At 36.4% G+C, this 19,629-nt stretch overlaps 1 protein-coding gene across 1 annotated transcript; it reads right to left on the bottom strand.

Moving 5' to 3' along the window:
- Positions 1 to 183: 183 nt before the first annotated feature.
- On the bottom strand, positions 184 to 16,875 carry LOC121425520 (4-hydroxy-2-oxoglutarate aldolase, mitochondrial-like). Its single transcript, XM_041621597.1, has 7 exons — positions 16,433 to 16,875; positions 14,971 to 15,099; positions 13,568 to 13,695; positions 10,078 to 10,212; positions 7,045 to 7,141; positions 5,283 to 5,416; positions 184 to 2,225 (listed from the first exon to the last, which is right to left on the bottom strand). Exons 1-7 carry the CDS (start codon positions 16,659 to 16,661, stop codon positions 2,067 to 2,069), a joined length of 1,011 nt encoding a protein of 336 aa, XP_041477531.1. The 5' UTR covers positions 16,662 to 16,875; the 3' UTR covers positions 184 to 2,066.
- Positions 16,876 to 19,629: the final 2,754 nt, after the last annotated feature.

Below are 19,629 nucleotides of genomic sequence, written 5' to 3'. Positions count from 1 at the left end.
AGGAAAGAAGAAACAATGAAGTAAAGTGTAGGTCCACCTTCCACAACTTTTTTTATTATGCAAACATGTCTTATAGACTTTTCCCCAGTCAAGTTTCTCCCAAATAAAAGTGATTTTTTTTGGCGGCCCCCAAAAAGAACCAACTTTGGCAAAGTAACCTACATATTATGATTATCATTGCAGTCTAGCCATGAGGATATACAGCCATTCCTTCCAAGATACAAGAGCTTTGGGTAATAGAATTTCCAAACATGATTTCTAAATGATGTACAAGAGGATGATTTTTTTTTATTGCTGTTAAACTGAACATTGGAAGTCTGCAGTGATACAATAAACACAATTCATAATTCAATTTTGTACACAATATGAAAAAATACTCCCCATCTGGTTCTCACTGGCAGTGTAAGAACATAGATGAAATACATACTAATATTTAGACAAACAAAAATGGCCCGTATTCTGAAGTCAGGTTTAACTTAGACCACAGTCTAACTCTGTGCTAAAATTATGGGGAGCAAAAATTCAACAATTCTGTTTATATTGTATAGTTCTTATTTTTAATTTTTTGTTTTATTTTGCTTTCATAACAAAGAAAAATACTTCAGTTATCAATCCCAGATGATTACGTACATTATGGTTGCAATACGAGTTAATAAACTGAATGTGTACTGTAAGGGATTTGCGCTCCAATTGGCTCTCCATAGTTACACCACAACTTTAAACCAGGGTTTGATTTCAACCAGAGTGCAGAATACGGGTCAATGTCTCATGGCCGTTTCATGATATTTTTCCTGATGTCCAGAAGGGGGGGGGGTAGGGGGGGGGGGTGAAATCATGCAACCTTCTTTCATTGGTTGCATCCCCTCAAGGGAGCCCCAACTTGATCACAATTGTCACATTATTCAAAATAAGAATCTATAATCAAGACAATTAATCATACATAATACTGATATATAATATTTGGCTGAATAATGTGACAAACTGATCATCAACATAGGACGGGTAAACATTACATACATTTATAAAAACATTTTAGTAGTCAAGTCCAGGCGATATCTTCAAATCATAGCATGATTTTTATGATGTTATGATTTAATAGAATTGAATGTCCTTTTATTCCTCCAATGACGGCTCGCAATATTCTGATTTTATTTCAGTATTCATGCCACTATTCTATCATTACAAATTATAGTTCGGAATAAAATTGCACCGAATTGACGCCTATTGCCATGGTTAATGCACTATTTTATTCATGAGTCCACTGCTTTAACAATGGACTCGTTAATTCAAAACAGTGGAATCATGAATAAAATAGTGTGCTTGACCATGGTAACAGGCATCAATTTGGCAAACTTTGACAAAAGCGCACATCAGCATTGGACAATTGTTTATGTGGTAAATATGTGTAATTTATACATAAAATTTGCATAAACCATGGGTTCAACCAATGGTTTTCAAAACCCCATTTGTGAATTCTGGCCATAGCCTTCAGTAATAGGGTCTGATACAGGAGACTACACTCGTTAAGCAGTGATCTACGAGTCTGAAGGCACAGACCACGACTGAAACAATATTAACAAGCGGATCTTCACACAAGACTAGCACAAATAAAACTTAAGGAATCTTCAGTACACAAGTCATTGGCAGGACCCTTAGGCTGCATATTCAGACCAAATTCCTTGAATGAAGGGTTTGCAACGCAGACTAAAAATCTACCATGTGATGTGAGGTGACCTTTTGCATCTTGTTTCCTATTCCTTAACAATATAGTAGAGGCCAATCAGGAGCCATCTCAATTCACACATATTACCAATGAGGAGAGCCGATCATTTTGATTGGTCAATTGTTGTAATGTTCTACCACGGTACACAGCGATGAATATTCATATATTTACCCAAACCAAGGAGATACAAAAGGCTCATTAGACAGCTCATGAGTATGTAGATCACCTCAGCTGTTTTAGTTTATTGTAGTTTAATGGTGAAACATCATTTCCATGGAGCATTGTCAAAAGTCCAATTACAAAAGATCTCACAATCTGATCACCTCAAGATCTATTAAGGCGGTCATTCTTTTGGAATGAATCCATTCTCCACAAAGTCTTTCCTCATAGAATCCACCTGTGCCTGTGATAGGGGTACTAAAGGGGAGCGTGTAGGACCCCCATAGAATCCAAACCAATCCATGGCAGTCTTTAAGCCGGGGATACCAAACTTCCTAGTGACCTGTAATACACATGGAATGAGAGAGAAATGGTCAAGATCAATTTCATATTCAGAATACCATTCCAATATGGTGTTTGTATTCTTACACCCTACTTGTTCACGCAATACAGTGCGTATCGAAAAAAAGTTTACACTTTGAAAAAGTCCTGGAAATTAAAAAATACACAACACGTGGGTAATTTTTTCACATATAATCTTGGGTTTGGGTCTCATCTATCCAATGAAAGTAAAAGTTTTGTCAGAATGTTACACTGAGCACTGTCCATTTCTGTAAAGCTCGCAGAAATCTGTTTGCGCAGAAATGCTCGTTGTCAAGTCGAAAGGAGGAAATCAAACTGACCCTACAAAAGATTTATCATACATTTCCCTTGCACTTTTAGTCAAATGGAATAAAACGGATACATTCAAGCATTTTGTGACAACTTTGCCCCCCAAATTGAAATTTCAACACTCAATAAGCACAACCTTTACCCTATTTGTGCCAGCTGGATCTGAGAACATAACTGAATCTGAACAAAAGTTTATATCAGACATCTCCAGCATTTTTTCACTTAAGTTTTTATCATTGAAAGTTGGTTTAAATTTCATTTAATACTTGTTTCTCCACACTTTTCCCAAGCTGAGCAATGATTAACAAAATGAAAATCAAGCTTAAGCCATTCCATGTAAATCACAGCTCAGTGTAAAGTAAATATCGTCACAATGGCCTCGGTGTGTGGGGGAGTGGGGTGGGGCAAAATGCACTCTTCGAAGTGTTTTGGGCAAGGAAACAAGTCAAACAATGTAGAAGATATCTTCAAATCAATTTTACTAGCTAAATTCCATGTGTTCTTCATGATTAAGGGCTACTTTTATTCGCATAACTATTTAAAATTTCTGCACAATCATTTTCCACTAACTTTTCAAAAGTAAGTGGTGCTCACTCAAGCAGAAATATTTTTCGACAGTTATATCGTCATTTGCTTTAATGGACCTGTACCAATGTTCAAATGTGGAACAATCTTCAGGATATTACAAATGTATAATTTTACAGCATTTTTTCAAAGTGTAAACTTTTTTTTGATACGCAATGTATTTAAAATGTATGTACACTTATAAAATCTTTACTGAGGAACACAAAAATCAAATGAGGTTACTACAGATTCAACTCTAAAACAAACTGCCAATCAGATAACAAGAATTCATAAATACTATTGCCCACCAAAGGATAAAGTAAAAAGCTAATACGAAGTGAATGGTAACTCATTGATTAATGCCTCAAGCTGGCATATTCAGGGCAGGTATCAGTGACAATTCCCCCCCCCCAAAAAAAAAAAAAAATTAAAAATCACATCTTTAATTTTAAATATCATCTTTGATATATATCAAGCACATCTAGGACCTGTTCTAAATATTTGCAATTAAATACAACTCCAAATTAAAAACTAACTTTCAAGTTTCAAACCTATTTCCAACCTATGAGATATATGAATTTGTTTGACATGTTTAGTTTCTTGAACAGGCCTTCTGAAAGAAGAGAAACAGGAAAAACAGTCTATTCCTAGAAGAGAATAGGAAGAGCCTTGAATGCTTCCTTTAAAGTTGAATTAAGAAGACGATTCCAAATATTGAGATATTTACATTAATAGCAACCTTACAACCCCCAAAACACTAAGAGGTGATTCGACCCCCCAATTTTTTTTTTCAAAATAGTGAATTTGAACGATAATCCCTACCCATTTTCCCTGAGTTCGCTCCTGCAATGCCTACCGAGACGGGGGTTATCTGACTGTGACGTCACCGGCGGGTATGTAGTAAACAAGGCAATGCCATTTTGTGTACTATGCACGTACGCCTGCATATTTACTTTTGTGTCAAAACTTCATTTTATCGCTATTGATTTCATGTGAACGATATTAAAAGGAAGTAATAATTATTGAAAGTCATATAGTCAATAATATGTCCCTACATTGTTAACTCTTTTTCTTTGTAGCGATTTTAGACGATTTAATGCATTGTTTTCGTTCGGGACTGTGTCCGTATGGCGAAACAAGTCATAAACTGCAGTTGAAGTTGTATCTTCGAGCCGGAGAAATTGCAAAGAGGAAATGATTAAAAATATATTTATGGTCGTACTATTATTCAAAATATGTAAATTCCCTCACAATGATACCATAGACCCTAAAGGAATAATTTCAAGGCGAATAATATGAAATTTGATCGAGGTCTTCTCACCAGTCGATAAACGTATCTTCGGCCATTCTTTCACTTCGTCAACAAATGTCGAATAGAAAAGTAAAGCCACCGCAGTACTATACCGGTACCGTTTGTTTACGTAAATGCAATACAGCAAAGTTGAAAGCCGCGCGCTAAGCTTGCTGTGTGTTTAATGTGTGTAGGCGGCCGGGCAGAGCTGAGCTAGCTGCCGGATCTACTTTCCAGCTACTCACTCGAAGGTACATCGTGATAAAATGAATGAGAAATAGTGACAATATCATTCAATAACTCACTGTTTGCAATCTTACATCATGATTTAACAGTTCATGATAATAATTCAAACTATTCTTTATACAGGTAAAGTAAAGATTTGTACATATGATTCTTATTTGTTTGATTCGAGTTGCTTTGAAAAATATCTTTCTTTGACTCTGCATAGCATTTCTGTATTAAACCCAGGCACCTCTTACACTAAATTCCCGCCGGTGACGTCACACTCAGAGTGATTTTTCTGTACACTCGTCTCTCGGGCTCTGACAGGGGGCTAATTTCATAGACTTTCTAAGCAAAATATCGAGAAGGCAGATGGTTTTTGTGACATGCTATCTGTTTGAACAATTAATATATACTATATATTGTGTGTGGAACCCATATTTATGGAAACTCACCCCCTTCTTAATTCAACTTTAAACTATCAGAGAATACTGATATCCTCTAAACTGAATGGTTTCATCAAGAGACAAAATTTGTCACCGACTTCTCGCATTTGGTATTGATAAAGATGTTTGAAAAATCAGGGCCAGGCTTTCTATAATATTCTTACATTAAGGTTCTAGGATACTTGTTTTGTCTCATACTTACACAAGCATTTGGAGCAATGATGCGATGTTGAAGTTTTACTGCTTCTTCCATCTTCCCATCTTTAAAAAGCTGGTATAGATTACATGTTTCTTCACCAAGGACATTAGCGACAGCACAGACTCCTCCTACTGCACCTAAACAATCAGAGAATCAGAAAGAGTAGTCCTTGTCTAAAATCCAGTTTAAAGAAATGAATTAACATTGTCTAGCATTCAATTTCCTCTAAGGTAACATGTGAAGAATAATGTAAAGTGAAAACCAATACCAGTGTACTTGTTTCAAAGAATCTGAAAGTACCGTTTCTAATACAAAACTAGTAGAAATAGCATTAGGCCCGTTTCGGGTACACGTGTACACGTGTACACGCACGGTCAAGTCAGTGCACGTGTACTAAATTCCATCACCGTGTACACGGTAGCATCTGCATAAAGCTTGCGTGGGACTGTAAAGTCAGTGAACAAGCTCACAGCCTCACATTAATTCTTAGTTCTAAGACACTGCACATGTTTTAATCACTATTATGTCAATATATTTCAATTAACCTAGAGTGAGTTTACTTCCAAAATCGCCGATTTAATCCACATTTATTCTGGAGACTCAAGTTTTTGTACCACACGAAATGGGTATGCTCCGGTCAGTGCAGGGCCCTAGTTAACGCCGACGTTCGTTGGATGCGCATTTTGCATACTGTACCGTACATACATGCACAGATCGCTGCAGAATTGAGTGTAACTGAAGTTATCGATTGATTTTCATTATTATATTGCCAATTTGAGGAGCGTGTGTTTGTAGGCTTGTAGCACATGTGTATGAGCGTATAACACGTAACGAGACTCTCGAAAGTGTTCGTCAGTCACTTTTAGAGCCAATTTGAGAATCACCAATTGCGACAGCGATCATTGCTCCAGTTACGTGTTATACGCTCATACACATATGCTACAAGCCTACAAACACACGCTCCTCAAATTGGCAATAAAATAATGAAAATCAATCGATAACTTCAGTTACACTTAATTCTGCAGCGATCTGTGCATGCATGTACGGTACAGTATGCAAAATGCGCATCCAACGAACGTCGGCGTTAACTAGGGCCCTGCACTAATTTACTTTTGCATTCTTTATTAATTTAATGCGCTGCTAAGCTGATAAAACTTTTTAATTGCACCAATTTTTGTGGATTGATACTTCTAACTTCTCAGGTAAGCTTTAAAACCGTGACGTAGGCTACATGTAGGAAACATTCTGTAACTCACTCTCACTCGGTGTTTACAACGTGTACACGACCAAAAAACACGCCGTGTACACGTGCATCAAAAATGGACTTTCAAACCGGGCCTAAATAGCATTATAGCAGAAGTAATCCATGACTATACAGACGCATTGAGAATAACTGTTGATTTACCCACATGGTGATATATTTTCTTAGCAGTGGTTTAGTTAATAAAGGTTAACTATAAAGACCATTACTTTTATTAAGTGCCAGTTGCTAACTCAGTCAAAATGTTCAGATAATTTTAATCATCAAAATACTGTGCACCCTACCACACACACAAAATAATTATGAAATGTGAAGGAAAGAATGAGTGGTATTAGAGGAAATCATGAATTATTTGGTACATTATCCTTTGTCACAATATTGAAAAATTAAGATGATACCTAGCATTCCACGGAAGTGTAAACTAGAATTCTGTTTAGTAAGAATTTAAACCTTAACCTGGGTTTAATTATTAGAATAAAACCCAGAGGGATTGGTAGTACATACCTACAGTCATTGCTTGAATAAAAAATCCACCTGAACCAGCTAAAACCTGGAAATCTTCTCCTTTTGTTTTGTGAACCATCAAACCAATTTTAGAAACCTGCAACGTATGGAAATTAAAAACAGATGTTTATGAAATATATGATTGCAGTAATAATATAAGGAGTGAGATATCAAAATCATAAACACATTTAAAAGAAGAAAAAGAAAAACAATTATTTCAAAAGCAGAGGAAAATATAATAAACACACATGAATTACACTGGGTTTTGTTCTTTATAATTTTATTTTTTTCCTATTCTTTCTGATGTCTATTTGATGTTCATTTCAAAATATTATTGACATAAAAAACAATCAGCCCAACTGGTAATTTTTAAAGGGTAATTTTTAGGGGCTGAATAGCCTCAACCATTGTGTATTTTTTCTGTTCACAAAAATGTCAATCCTATCACTGGTAACAGTAGGAAACAAATGGCAAGACATTTAAACTTAATTACTATTGTCTTCAGTATCAGTATGTGGAGCGTTGTTGCCCAGTGGATTAGTCTCCAGAGTCATGGGTTGAAATCCCAGCCATGGCAACTATTCATTCGGCAAGAACTTTATCTACATTGTGCTGCACTTAACCAGGTGAGGTGAATGGTAGGATTTATTCCTTGAATGCTACAGCCGGAGTAATAATATGATACCAAGTATCAAAGCGCAGTTAAGTATATGTACATAGTAACTGAACTACATGAATGGACATACTATTTATCATCTTTATCACAGTGTCTGGAGTCAAATGTACCAGAGTGCATGAATATTGGAATGCACTTTTTAACGTAACTCTTTCGCTTACAACAAAATCCATTTCGCAATTATATACATGTGGTTTCATATTCAAAAGTTGTAGGAGGTAATGACTCTTAAGTGCGCACACTTAAGGATACCCTTAAGCCTGTAGTTGCAGTGGCGGATCCAGGCAGGGGTGCATGGTACTTGCAGTCCCTTTAAACCTAAGAAAATTGTCATCTCTAGTTTGCAATCCTACATCTGTCATCTAGAAATGATATCATATAAAGGGAAGTTTACAGCCTGGCTTTGCAGGGAAGTGGCAGGTTCTACACTCTCATTTTTCTAATTCTTGTCTGTGAGATTTAAATTGATCTGATTTGTAACAGATTTTATTTTAAAACAAAAACTTCTGTGGTATACAGGGAACGCCGTATCAGTGGATTGTGAACTACCTAACAAATATAAACAATTTGTCTCTGTTGATTCAATTAATTCAGTAATGAAATATTGTTTGTGAGATTCCACAGGGATCCATATTAGGTCCATTATTATTTCGGATTTACATAAACAATATCCAGTGCTCTTCAAAAATTTAAAACTTCCTACAATTTGCAGATGACACTTGCCTTTTTTTTTTTTAATCATAATGATATCTCCTTTATAATCTACACCCTAAACAATGAACTGCGAAATTCAAGCAATTGGTTAAAATGTACGATTAGTTATAAATATGTCGAAAACAAAGTTTATGGTATTTAGTAATATTAATTATGATATAAATGACTAGAAATGAATGGATTTCAATTACTATACACAAATCATTCCAAATTTCTAAGTGTCCGTATTGATGAACACATGTTATGGAAATATCATATCAAAGATGTCTGTGTTAAAATATCTTGAGTGGTTGGTGCATTGTATCATTTACGTCATGTTCTTCCACCTAAAATATTTCATATTGTAACATTATTTGAGCTTGTTGTGCAAATTTATTTATCTGACAGAATATTCAAATTGCAGAAAAGAGCGATTCGCCTGATTTCCAATTCTTCCTATTATTCTCACTCTGCTAATTATTTCATAAGCTATTATTTCATAAACTATTGAATGTGTATGATATCATTAATCTACAAATTGGATTTTTTTATGTAAAAATGTAAACATCATCTACATCCCCCTTCCTCATATTTCTGATATATTTCAATTTAATTTGATCTGCCAATGACTTTCATTTTCCAAAGGTTTGAACATCATGCTAAATCCACTCTTTTATTCACTGGCTCTAAACTGTGGAAATTAAAGACTAGGTATCACTCCAGTCCATCAAACATAATTTTAAAAAGTACCTGATAACCAATTGAACAAATAAAAGTAGAGCTTAAAATCAAATTATCCTTTACTTTATTTGCATTGTTTATTTCATAACTTTATATTATTTTTTGTGATTTTTTAATATGTAACGTTATATGATATCCTTATCGTTTTGATTTTCTTTACTGTTATTTTGACACAGTTTTGAATGAAAGCCACATTTATTTATTCATATTGTTAAGAAATGTCTATTTTGATTGCATTATCTGTCAATTTTATGTTGGTTGCCTGATTCTAAGACTTATTTGGTCTTCTTTCGGCTCTCCCTACAATAATGTACATTTTTTTAGTATCATGATTGAATTACTTGGTTCATTTTCCTTTTTAATTGTGTGTTTTATCTTATTTTGTACATATTTGTTATGTGTTTTTTAATATCATTGTGGAAATAAATGATTTTATTTCATTTGAACCAATTTTTATGTGACATAGTCAGCTTTTCGAACCACTTTATAAAACAAATAATGTACAGATTTGAGTTGTGATGTTAATGGCAATGCAGGTACCTTTGGTACTGAACAATGTTGTACAAAAAGAATTGACAAGCCCTTCACGTATGCTTGTTGTTACATGTACCATGGATGAGAAATGTCCTCTAGTGCACACAACACCACAAAATACTCTCTCATTTGTGCATTATTTGTAAAACACTATGTCTATTAGCCTGAACGCAAAAGGGTAATTCCATAAAATATGTACGTCCGACCCCCTATGTGTGGGACCTTCATGAAATTTTCTGTCTCTAATTCCTTGTTCTTTTTACAGTCTGTAACGTTCTCAAATGATCATGACTTGGTCAATTCATGAAGTGAAGAAAAATTGGGGTCGGAGGTACACAAAGGTTGATCATTTTATGGGATTTCCCGAAAGATCTCCAGAGATAACTTACATCACCTCCGCTGTCCTTGACACCGATGACATTGGGATGACTGCACATCTTAGCTACTACCTCAACAGGAAGATCTACTCCTGTGTTAGCAGGTACACTATACAGGATGACTGGTACAGGGCTGGCATCTGCTACCTGCTCAATACAATCAAATAAGGTGTTACCAGTTACAATCAAACATTCATAATATTTTGTAATTTGTATTTTGTAATTTGTATTTTTGTAATTTGTATTTTGTGGTTGAAAATATATTTGGCTTTGGCTTTGGCATATATAATTCTAGCTATAGAAGTAGTATAGACACTTTATATACCTAATATTTTCATAAGGTTTCATGGATCCATTCAGTATCAGAACTTGTATTTGTCATCACACTATAACATACATACAAAGACATTCAACTTACATACTACACATACTAAATATCTAAAGGGAAACTTGTAATATATTGCAGACTTACATGAACATTAACCCTAGATGTTTGTTGTCAAAATTTACACTTTATTAAGTAAACAAAACTTTGGCCCTTTCCTAGGGACTTCCTTTTGAAATGACTGTCATTTGTTATTACTTTGGCCCTTGAGAGAACTCAGTAGAGTTTAACATACATGGATAGGCTATAAAAGTCATGTGATTTCAGCTCTGAACAAGCTACATGTAGCTGCTCTAACAGCAGTGTAATACAGAAGATTTGTAATAGAATCAGTCATCTGATTATCTGAAGTAGTGTCATGTGATATTGTTTTTGCTGGTTGTAACATGCAACATTATGCACTTAATAACAGGTGGTTCCACAGGAAGAGTATGATATATGTTCCCCTTCAAAACTGTTTGTTAATCTACCAATAGAAGAATCATCATCTCTGTATCAATGAATACAGTATTACAATTGTCATGACTTCATAATGGAGCATGTTTTAAATACACAACTGAATTTGAAATAACAATTTTTTTGTCAAGAGTAAAAAGAAATCATGAATAAAAAAATACTCAAATCGGTATCTATATCGTTCAGTCAGCAAAATACCAGGATTTGCACATCACGCCCACCCCCCCCCCCCCAATTATAAGTGCTGTAAAAGGATATCTAAAAAAAAATAACTATATTACATCCAGCGTTCTCGCCAGTGTATAACACGCATGGTGCAAACACCATGCGTGCGGAAATGGAGACCAAGTGGAACCATGCGTAAAATTTCAGCGACATGCGTGGCGACATGCGTGGAAAAATTAAATGGAAATATTCAGAAAAAAATAATACACTCCATGAACTCATCTTAGTGATATCAACTTCATTTATCGGGTTGCGCCGAAGTCCCACCAACTTAAGACCACTTACAGGCCTACTACGGCTAGGAAAGTGGCAAGGCGCCCAGCTAGCTCGCGGCTGCTATTGCGGGCATATGACGGCACGGTACGGTCGTTCCGTTGCCTATTCCCCCGTCTGCCCCGCACATCACACCGGCTATGCTCTATGACCTACCGGTAGCTGCGCTTACTGAACTTGGAATAAATGCATTGTATGTACATACAAGGAACATGTACTTGTACTGTGTTTGTCATTTATCCCGCCCTCTCTGCACACAATGAACGAATAGCAAAGGAGTTTGAGAACTGTGCGTGACCGCTATGGTGCATGGATGTTAGGCCTGGGACGATTGTCATTTTTACCATTCAATTATTTCCTGAAAAAATAATCGAATGATTCGATTGTTCGTCGGGAATCAGGTCTTTTAAGTCACAATAGTTGACCTACTTTATGGTGAAATCTCCATCAAAGTCACATGTTTAGAATAAATGAAAGTAGGTATTATGCATGCATCCCTCCAAGTGCCACACCCCTGCATATGAATGAATCAGCCCAGATTGAACAGCCAGTGCAAAGTCCATGAAAGATGTAAACAACTCATTCATGAACTATTCTTTGAGACTGACCCCAGGTGGAGCATTTCTTGAACAATTTCATCCCTTGCCCACACCATGTCCCCGCCCCCACTTGTGGCACTGCCCACGATTCTACACATGTATTTCAAAAAAATATTTTGAAAAATATTTAATTTGAAATACCTTTTAAATTTACGATTTTTTATCATTTGAACCTACATGTATAACTGGGTCTATTTTTGAAGACTAGTCGAGAAAGTACCGGTGAAGACGGGCGCATGTTGGAATGTAGTTTTCATTGTGTGAGGGGGATAGAAAAAAGGTTGCATTGTTTTGAAACAAAGGAATTCTCCGGCTCCCACCCTTATCTTTCTCTCCCTCACACACACACACACACACAGATGGGGGAGGGGTCAATTTATTTCTGAAGTCATGACCTCTCCTGATAAGGGAACCACTGCCTTCTTCTTTGTTTCCCCAAAAGTTTCATTGGCTATCCGAAGGTCCAATCAGCTCAAGTGAGGTTGGTTGTGTGTTTTCTTATTGTTTTGTGCATGCAGACAATGAACTCATTTTGTGTATCGAGGGCAAGGTTGGGTGGGATTAAAAAAAATTCGGAGCGCTTTCATGTTGGTGTGTAACTGTGAATGTAATACAATCATTGATTATTTTTGAAAAATTATCTCGGTACCATAATTTTTAAACCTGTATGAAGTGTCATATCATTGTTTTCTTGTCATTTTGTTATTATTACTTGGGTATTCGAGTTCTCCCAATGTCATAATCGGGATCTGCCGAACATTAGATTTGTGTAAATTTTGCTAATCGATTGGTGATTGGCGGCATGCCAATCGAATCATTTGATCAATCGATGTTTACTCCCAGGCCTAACATTTATGTGCATTTGTGTGGGCTTAAAACTACGCCACAATGGGGCTTCCTTGGTGTCTCTATTTCATGAAAAGGCCGTCGCTTCCGCGCTCCGCGAGGGAGGGGTGAACCCCCCTCCCGCACCCACCCCCCGGGAATGGCAGCACAAGTCCCCGACATGGGTGAATTTTTTTCTGGCGAGAACGCTGATTACACCCCTCCCTAAATAACAGAATGAACTGGTCTTTAGACTGGAAACAAACAAACTATGTACCCATCCCATTCCCATTTAAACAACATCAATACTGAAGCTATTCTTGATACCACAACCATACACTGGCCAATATTTATGAATTTACTTACTTAATTAATTCATTTGTATATCTATTTATCTATCTATTTCTATTCATTTACTTATCCATTCATTCATTCGTTCGTTCATTTATTCATTCATTCATTCGCTTATTTCATTCTTTTTCAAAATTAATTTATTCATCTATTTATACTTGTTTGTATAATTAGTTATATTCTATGAGGCTCTGAATAGTATACTTGCCTCCAAGAGAAGGATATATACAATGGTGTAAAAATACAACCATGTGTGCTATCATAGTTTAACAAATAAATATCCATGATAAAAATATATGGAGTTGCAATAATTAATTCTTTGCTGAACTTTTCACAATTTATCAATTTTTATTTAACTATTCAAGAATCCCACTCATTCAACGATTACCTTCGTGAAATGTTGTATAAGGGCCTCTGCAGTCATTCCACTCTTATAGAAACAAGGCGTTACCACGAGAACAGCATCAGCACCAGCATCAGACATTCTCTGACTCATCTCAATTGTATCTCGGGTTGCTGGAGAAGAAAGATAAGATGAAATACATCAAACCACAAATAAGATTATCCCATTTGAGTTATGAACTTTGGTTTGGATGGGAAAAACTCAGAATCACTTTTTATTTTACAAACAGGTAATTTTCTGCTTTGTTCATTGAAAGAAAAGCTGATCAAAGGTATCTTCAAATACATTGACTTGGCTCTTCATATACAATGTACATTTTGCGACAAAAACTTTCTATTAACAAGAAGTACATGTACATGTAATTTCTACCTCAACCCCCTCCCCCCCCAAAAAAAAAGAAAAGAGGATTTTATCCAAATTTGTCAAAGACATTTCTTGGACCATATTCACAGGTTCATCATTCTATTCAGTGGTGGACCATGACCCGGAGGAGACAAAGCATTGGAGGGGCACAGCATTGTTCACAAACAATACAGTGCCCCTCCAATGCTTTGTCTCCTCCGGTCACGTCACGGTCCGCCACTGATTCTATTAGTTATATGACTGTTTCCTTTTAGAATTTGAACTGACAAAATCAAAGTACATCCCTTTGGATTTTCAATTTCAAACCCAATCAAACTGACTGTATTAAAAGTTATAAACCTTAAAGGACAAGTCCACCCCAACAAAAAGTTGATTTGAATAAAAAGAGACAAATCCAACAAGCATAACACTGAAAATTTCATCAAAATCGGATGTAAAATATCAAAGTTATGACATTTCAAAGTTTCGCTTAATTTCACAAAACAGTTACATGCACATCCTGGCTGGTATGCAAATGAGGAGACTATGACATCATCCACTCACTATTTCTTTTGTATTTTATTATGTGAAATATGAAATATTCTAATTTTCTCCTCATTGTCAAGTGATACAACGATTAATTCCTCCCTGAACATTTGGCATTAGCATTATTTAATACTATATGGTTCAGTCAAGTTGGTCCTTATTGTCAAATCTATAAAAAATGAAATATTGTATAATTCAAACAATAAAAAAAAAGAAATAGTGAGTGATAGACATCATCGACTGAGTTACCCAGTTGTGCATATATTACTGTTTTGTGGAAAATAACCGAAACTTTAAAATGTCATAACTTTCTTATTTTACATTCAATTTTGATGAAATTTTCAGCACTATGCTAGTTTGATTTTTTCTCTATTTATTCAAGTCATTTTCCTGGGGTAGACTTGACCTTTAGATTTATCTTATCTGAGCCATTTTTTGTTTGTTTTCTATGACCTGAATTCATGGTTTAATCAGAAAACTTGCAACCCTCTGATCCTTACATTCACATCCTGAACCAGCTACAATGAGTTTGTTGGATGGAACAGCTTTACGTACTCGTTGAACCATTTCAACTCTCTCCTCTTTGGTAAGATACATGTATTCTCCATTAGAACCCTGCACCACATAACCTGTAAGAAACAAACAAGAAATATTGGTTCAGGACTTGTTTCAGTTTAGGCCTTCTGCGGAATTCACTGATTTTCATAGCCTTTTATTTATTAGATTCTAGTTTTCTAGTTTCTACCCATAAAAAGATCCAAATAAATTAAGTACACATGTCCGATTTCATGCACTGTTGCAATAAATGTACGGGATAGCCAGACCAAGCGTTTGTACATCAACCATCCAGATCCAGATAAAAAATTAATATGTTTACAATGTACATGTAGGTCTACATGGATTGCAACACTTTCCTGCTGTCCACTCTACCTTAGTTAGGCCCTAACCTGGGCTCCAGAACTAATAGCAGAGCGGAGGTTATAAGCCTAGCCCTCGTCTAAAGTCAATCAGACATAGTAGGCCTATAGGCTACATCAAACTCACATTGTAAACAATTGATCTGAAATTCTGATCTCCCAACTACAAGATCTAGGCCTACACAAATTTTCATCAATTGCAATTTCATATTTTGAGACATGTAAACTAAGGCAGCCTAAAGTATGATGGTGGTCCCCAAGTCTGCGCACCTAACAATCTGAGATAGGCTTTAACATGGATTTCTTTTTATTTCAATAAATCTTTCAGATAATGATGTTCCTTATATTATTATGAGTAAAACAAAATATCTCGTAAAAATTTGAAAGAAATATAGGATTTTCTTGGAAAGAACCTTGGGCAGTCATTTTCAGATTGAAAAAAAAATTGTACAATGTCTGCGTACCCATTCACTTTGCACACGATTCAGTATTTTGATGAGAAACTCAGCTCAAGACTGCATTTTGATGCTATCACATCACATAAAATGCCCAAAATTAATTATTTTTCCACCATTTTTTAGTCGAATTTTTTATCAAATATCAGTCGATTTCTGTCTATGTATTGCATGTGAAAAGTCTGTGTTCTTTGTGTATCTTCTTTTTCTAGAATCGTGCAGATAAGCAAGTGCGTAGAGAAGGGGGACTGCACAGACTTGGAACTGGAAGTTTGGGGAACTTGCCACAAAACTAGTAAAGAAAGTAACTAAGTTAGGCTATGTAGTATAGTAAGTTGGCAACAGGCAGGGGCCGCGGAACAGTTTTCAAAGTGGGGGGGGGGGCTGACTATGCTAAAAATCACAATCATATGGTCATTTTACGTTTTTGTACACGGTTTTGGAAAAAAGTGAGGGGGGCTGAAGCCCCCCCCCCCCCCCCCCCCGGTTCTGCAGTGGCATGACAGGGGCCAGATGACACCCGCCCTGCCCACACCCCCCCCACAATGCAACATCAACATAACATCTGACTAATTTTAACCCACACTCACCTCTGAATGGAAAGTGACTCCATTTAATAAGATTTTGTTCCAACAAATCGTATCGAATATTCTCATCATGGTCAAAAGGAGTAGCGATAGGTGGCATCACACCGCTCAAGTCGAGTCGATTTGCAGTTGTCATCGTGCGAATATAGCGTTGAGAAAAACAAGGTTTTAAAACATTCGATGACTGCAGTAATACATGAAGACGTAAACAAGAACTTCTGAGATGGATCATTGTGACTTTATCAAATTTGAAAATCCAGTTCAGCTCCAACAAAGTCCAAGGTCAGCACAAGTCAGCAGCACCAGCTTGCGGCTCAGGCTCTATCTAGCCGCTCGTTCAAAAATAGACCCATCGGACGCTGATATGATGATCGGGTTACCGCCCGCTCCGGGGCGCGGCGCGGGAGCGGTGTCGATCGCTAGCGCTAGCAAGCTCGACGCTGGTCTCAGCTGCTCAGCTGATCGATAACGAGACAAATTTTAAATGAAAAATATAAATTAATAAATAAAATGTCACTAAACGGAGGTTAATTTATCCACCTCTATGGTGCATTAGGGGGCATTGGTGCGGTACCAAATAATGACTAACGTGTCAAGGGGAAAATGCAGGACCAAATTTATGCCCCTTTTGACCTACATTTTAGTGGCGGGAAATGGCGGATCTGGGAAGGGGCAGGGCAGCTAGGGTTAAACCTTCACCTAGCTGGGCTCCCTAAAAAAGAATAAATAAGGTGTGTGGGATCAAACTCCAACGGATCAGGCCTACAGCTTGGTGGCGCGGCGCGGATATGGGGGCTGGCCTACGCAGTTCATCGATTAACCAACTTGTCACCCCCCCCCTTCCCTATAGCAAAACTAGATCCGCCACTGGCCCATTGAGTTTCCTTCGCAATAATTCCTTCCACTGCCTCATTTCCTACATATTTTGTTATTCTACCCCGGGTCTTCTGACCTAGCTACGAGTGGAGGGATGGGGGGTGTTACGTTACCGGCTATAAATGTATTTTTAAAAGAAATATTGAAGCGATAAAACGACTCATAATGAAAATGTTGGTTGATGCAAAAATTTGATGACTTCTATAAGTTTTTAAGCAAAAAGGTCCTCACCTTTTATAAGGGAATCCAACCAAAATAAAAAATTGTTTTGAGAGGAAAAAGAAAAATCAGAGGGTGAAAGTCTGAACGTATCACACAAACAATAAGAAAGTTATGGACTTCTAAACAAGGTTGTAAATGGTAATCAATCACTATTAGGCCCTACCCCATGGAGACTTCAAATTGGCCGCATATAGGCCTATATGTGATGAAATCGTGATGTAAGGCAAGGATTACTCTTACATGCATACAATGGCTAATATGTATTTCTTTTCAAAAGTTGAACTTCAGATGATATTTTTCTTTTCTACAAAACAATATACTACCTGAGTAATATTTAGATTGCTGCCCCAAGGGAATGGGTACTCAGGAGAAAACCACAAATCCCTGATAATTAAAGGGATGCTCCGGGCTGAAAAATGACATGATTAAAAGAGATAAATAAAATGAGACAAAAAAAATACTGAAAATTTGATCAAAATATCGGAAAAGAAATAATAAAGTTATGGCATTTTAAAGATTAGCATTATTGAAGTTCATGTTATTCCGGCCGGTGAAACAGTTCTAGGCAAGTCTTCATGAATACTCAATGAGCAAATTGATGATGTCATATCCCCACTTGTTCTAATGTATTTCATCATATGAAATTTGGTTTATTCAATTTTTTGCTACCGAGAACTACAAAAAACTGGATTGTTAACTGATTTAGTGCATACGATATTCATTGTTGCAACTTATTTCATCATAAAGGAGACACATTATTCACACATATATGAAAAAAATGAAACAATTATCATGTTTATGATTTCATGTAATAAAATTTAAAAAAAAAGAAAAGTGGGGATGTGACATCATCAGCCCACCTCATGAATATTCATGATGAAGTGCACATAAATTATTTTTAAAATATTGCTAAATTTTAAAATTTGATAACTTCTTTATTCGTTATTAGATTTTGATGAAATTTTCGGCATCGCGAATTTTACTCTATTTAATTAGATATATATATTTTTAGCCCGGAGTATGGAAATTTGTCCTTGTCCCATCTCATAGTTTACTTTCCCATGCAGTTGCCAATTATATAGTCTTGGATTTCAATTTAGAGAAGCCATGACTTTCTTATTGCTTGTCCGATTTCTTTCAAACTTTCTCCATTTTATATTATTCATTTTTCTCCTTTCCTACTCAACAATTTGTGATCAAGTCTGGATTCCCTTTAAACGGCAACTGCCTCTTCAACAAGTCAGTTAACGCTCGATACAGCCATTATGGATGTGACCCATTGGCTGTTCATCATGTAGGGCTATTGCGTAGTAGGCCCGCCACCCTCTATGGGGAAAGCTACAACAATGTCGTATGTGGAATCCCAATTTAAGAAATCTATTCCAGAGACTAGGGGGGGGGGGGGGATTTGGGATTTGTGTAATCCTATTAATGTATTACTTAAGTATGATTGAGGCACTTACTGAATAAATGCCCCTGAGCTCCAAGGTGTATAATATCCCTCGGTAGTACGTGGTGTCCAGCGAAAATCTAGAGGTCCTGTATGTTGCGGCTGAACACGTACTTGACTTGACCTTCTTCCTCCAGACACAGAACTCTCACTGGTTGACCTTGACACTGACTGACTCTTAAATGGTCATTGGGGTACATATTTGGGGGTATTGCGGGCGCACCGTGCGTAATGTTTATTCGTGCACGGAGGTGAGTTAAGGGCTATTAATCGTCTATATGGCCGGTTAAACCCAGGCGACATTGTTTAACGACCCTTTATGCAACACACCCCCCGGCCCTATAGATTGGCAAATATTTTGAAATTGTGAATTCTAAATTGCCAATCTCTAGATATAAAATCGAATAAAAACAAACCAAATCAAAACAAATTCACACAATCCCCAATTGTAAACAAAAACAAAGTTCAATGCTTTTATATACAATATTTACAAACAATGACTTCCTCAGTTTCCCTGAGATGGATAAAAATTAGGAGGAAATACCTGTAAATTACTCATGATTTTCCCTGTTATGATCAATCGGACTAATTATCAATATCCAATTGTCCGTTTCTTGTTTACTTATGGCATTTCTTTAGCCTGTCATGATTA

This window comes from Lytechinus variegatus, chromosome 12, assembly GCF_018143015.1.
Source record: "Lytechinus variegatus isolate NC3 chromosome 12, Lvar_3.0, whole genome shotgun sequence".
NCBI classification, from domain to species: Eukaryota; Metazoa; Echinodermata; class Echinoidea; order Temnopleuroida; family Toxopneustidae; genus Lytechinus; species Lytechinus variegatus.
The sequence above is the reverse complement of the archived record's forward strand: the minus strand, read 5'-3'. Positions and strand labels throughout refer to the sequence as shown.

Bases quoted from the DNA above. Each gene is read 5' to 3' on its own strand.
- LOC121425520 (XM_041621597.1), bottom strand. From the start codon at position 16,661: ATGATCCATCTCAGAAGTTCTTGTTTACGTCTTCATGTATTACTGCAG. The intron at 13,696-14,970 runs GTAAGGATCAGA...TTTCTTCTCCAG, and splicing joins AGCTGGTTCAGGATGTGAAT to CAACCCGAGATACAATTGAG. The intron at 5,417-7,044 runs GTATGTACTACC...CTGATTGTTTAG, and splicing joins TATTCAAGCAATGACTGTAG to GTGCAGTAGGAGGAGTCTGT.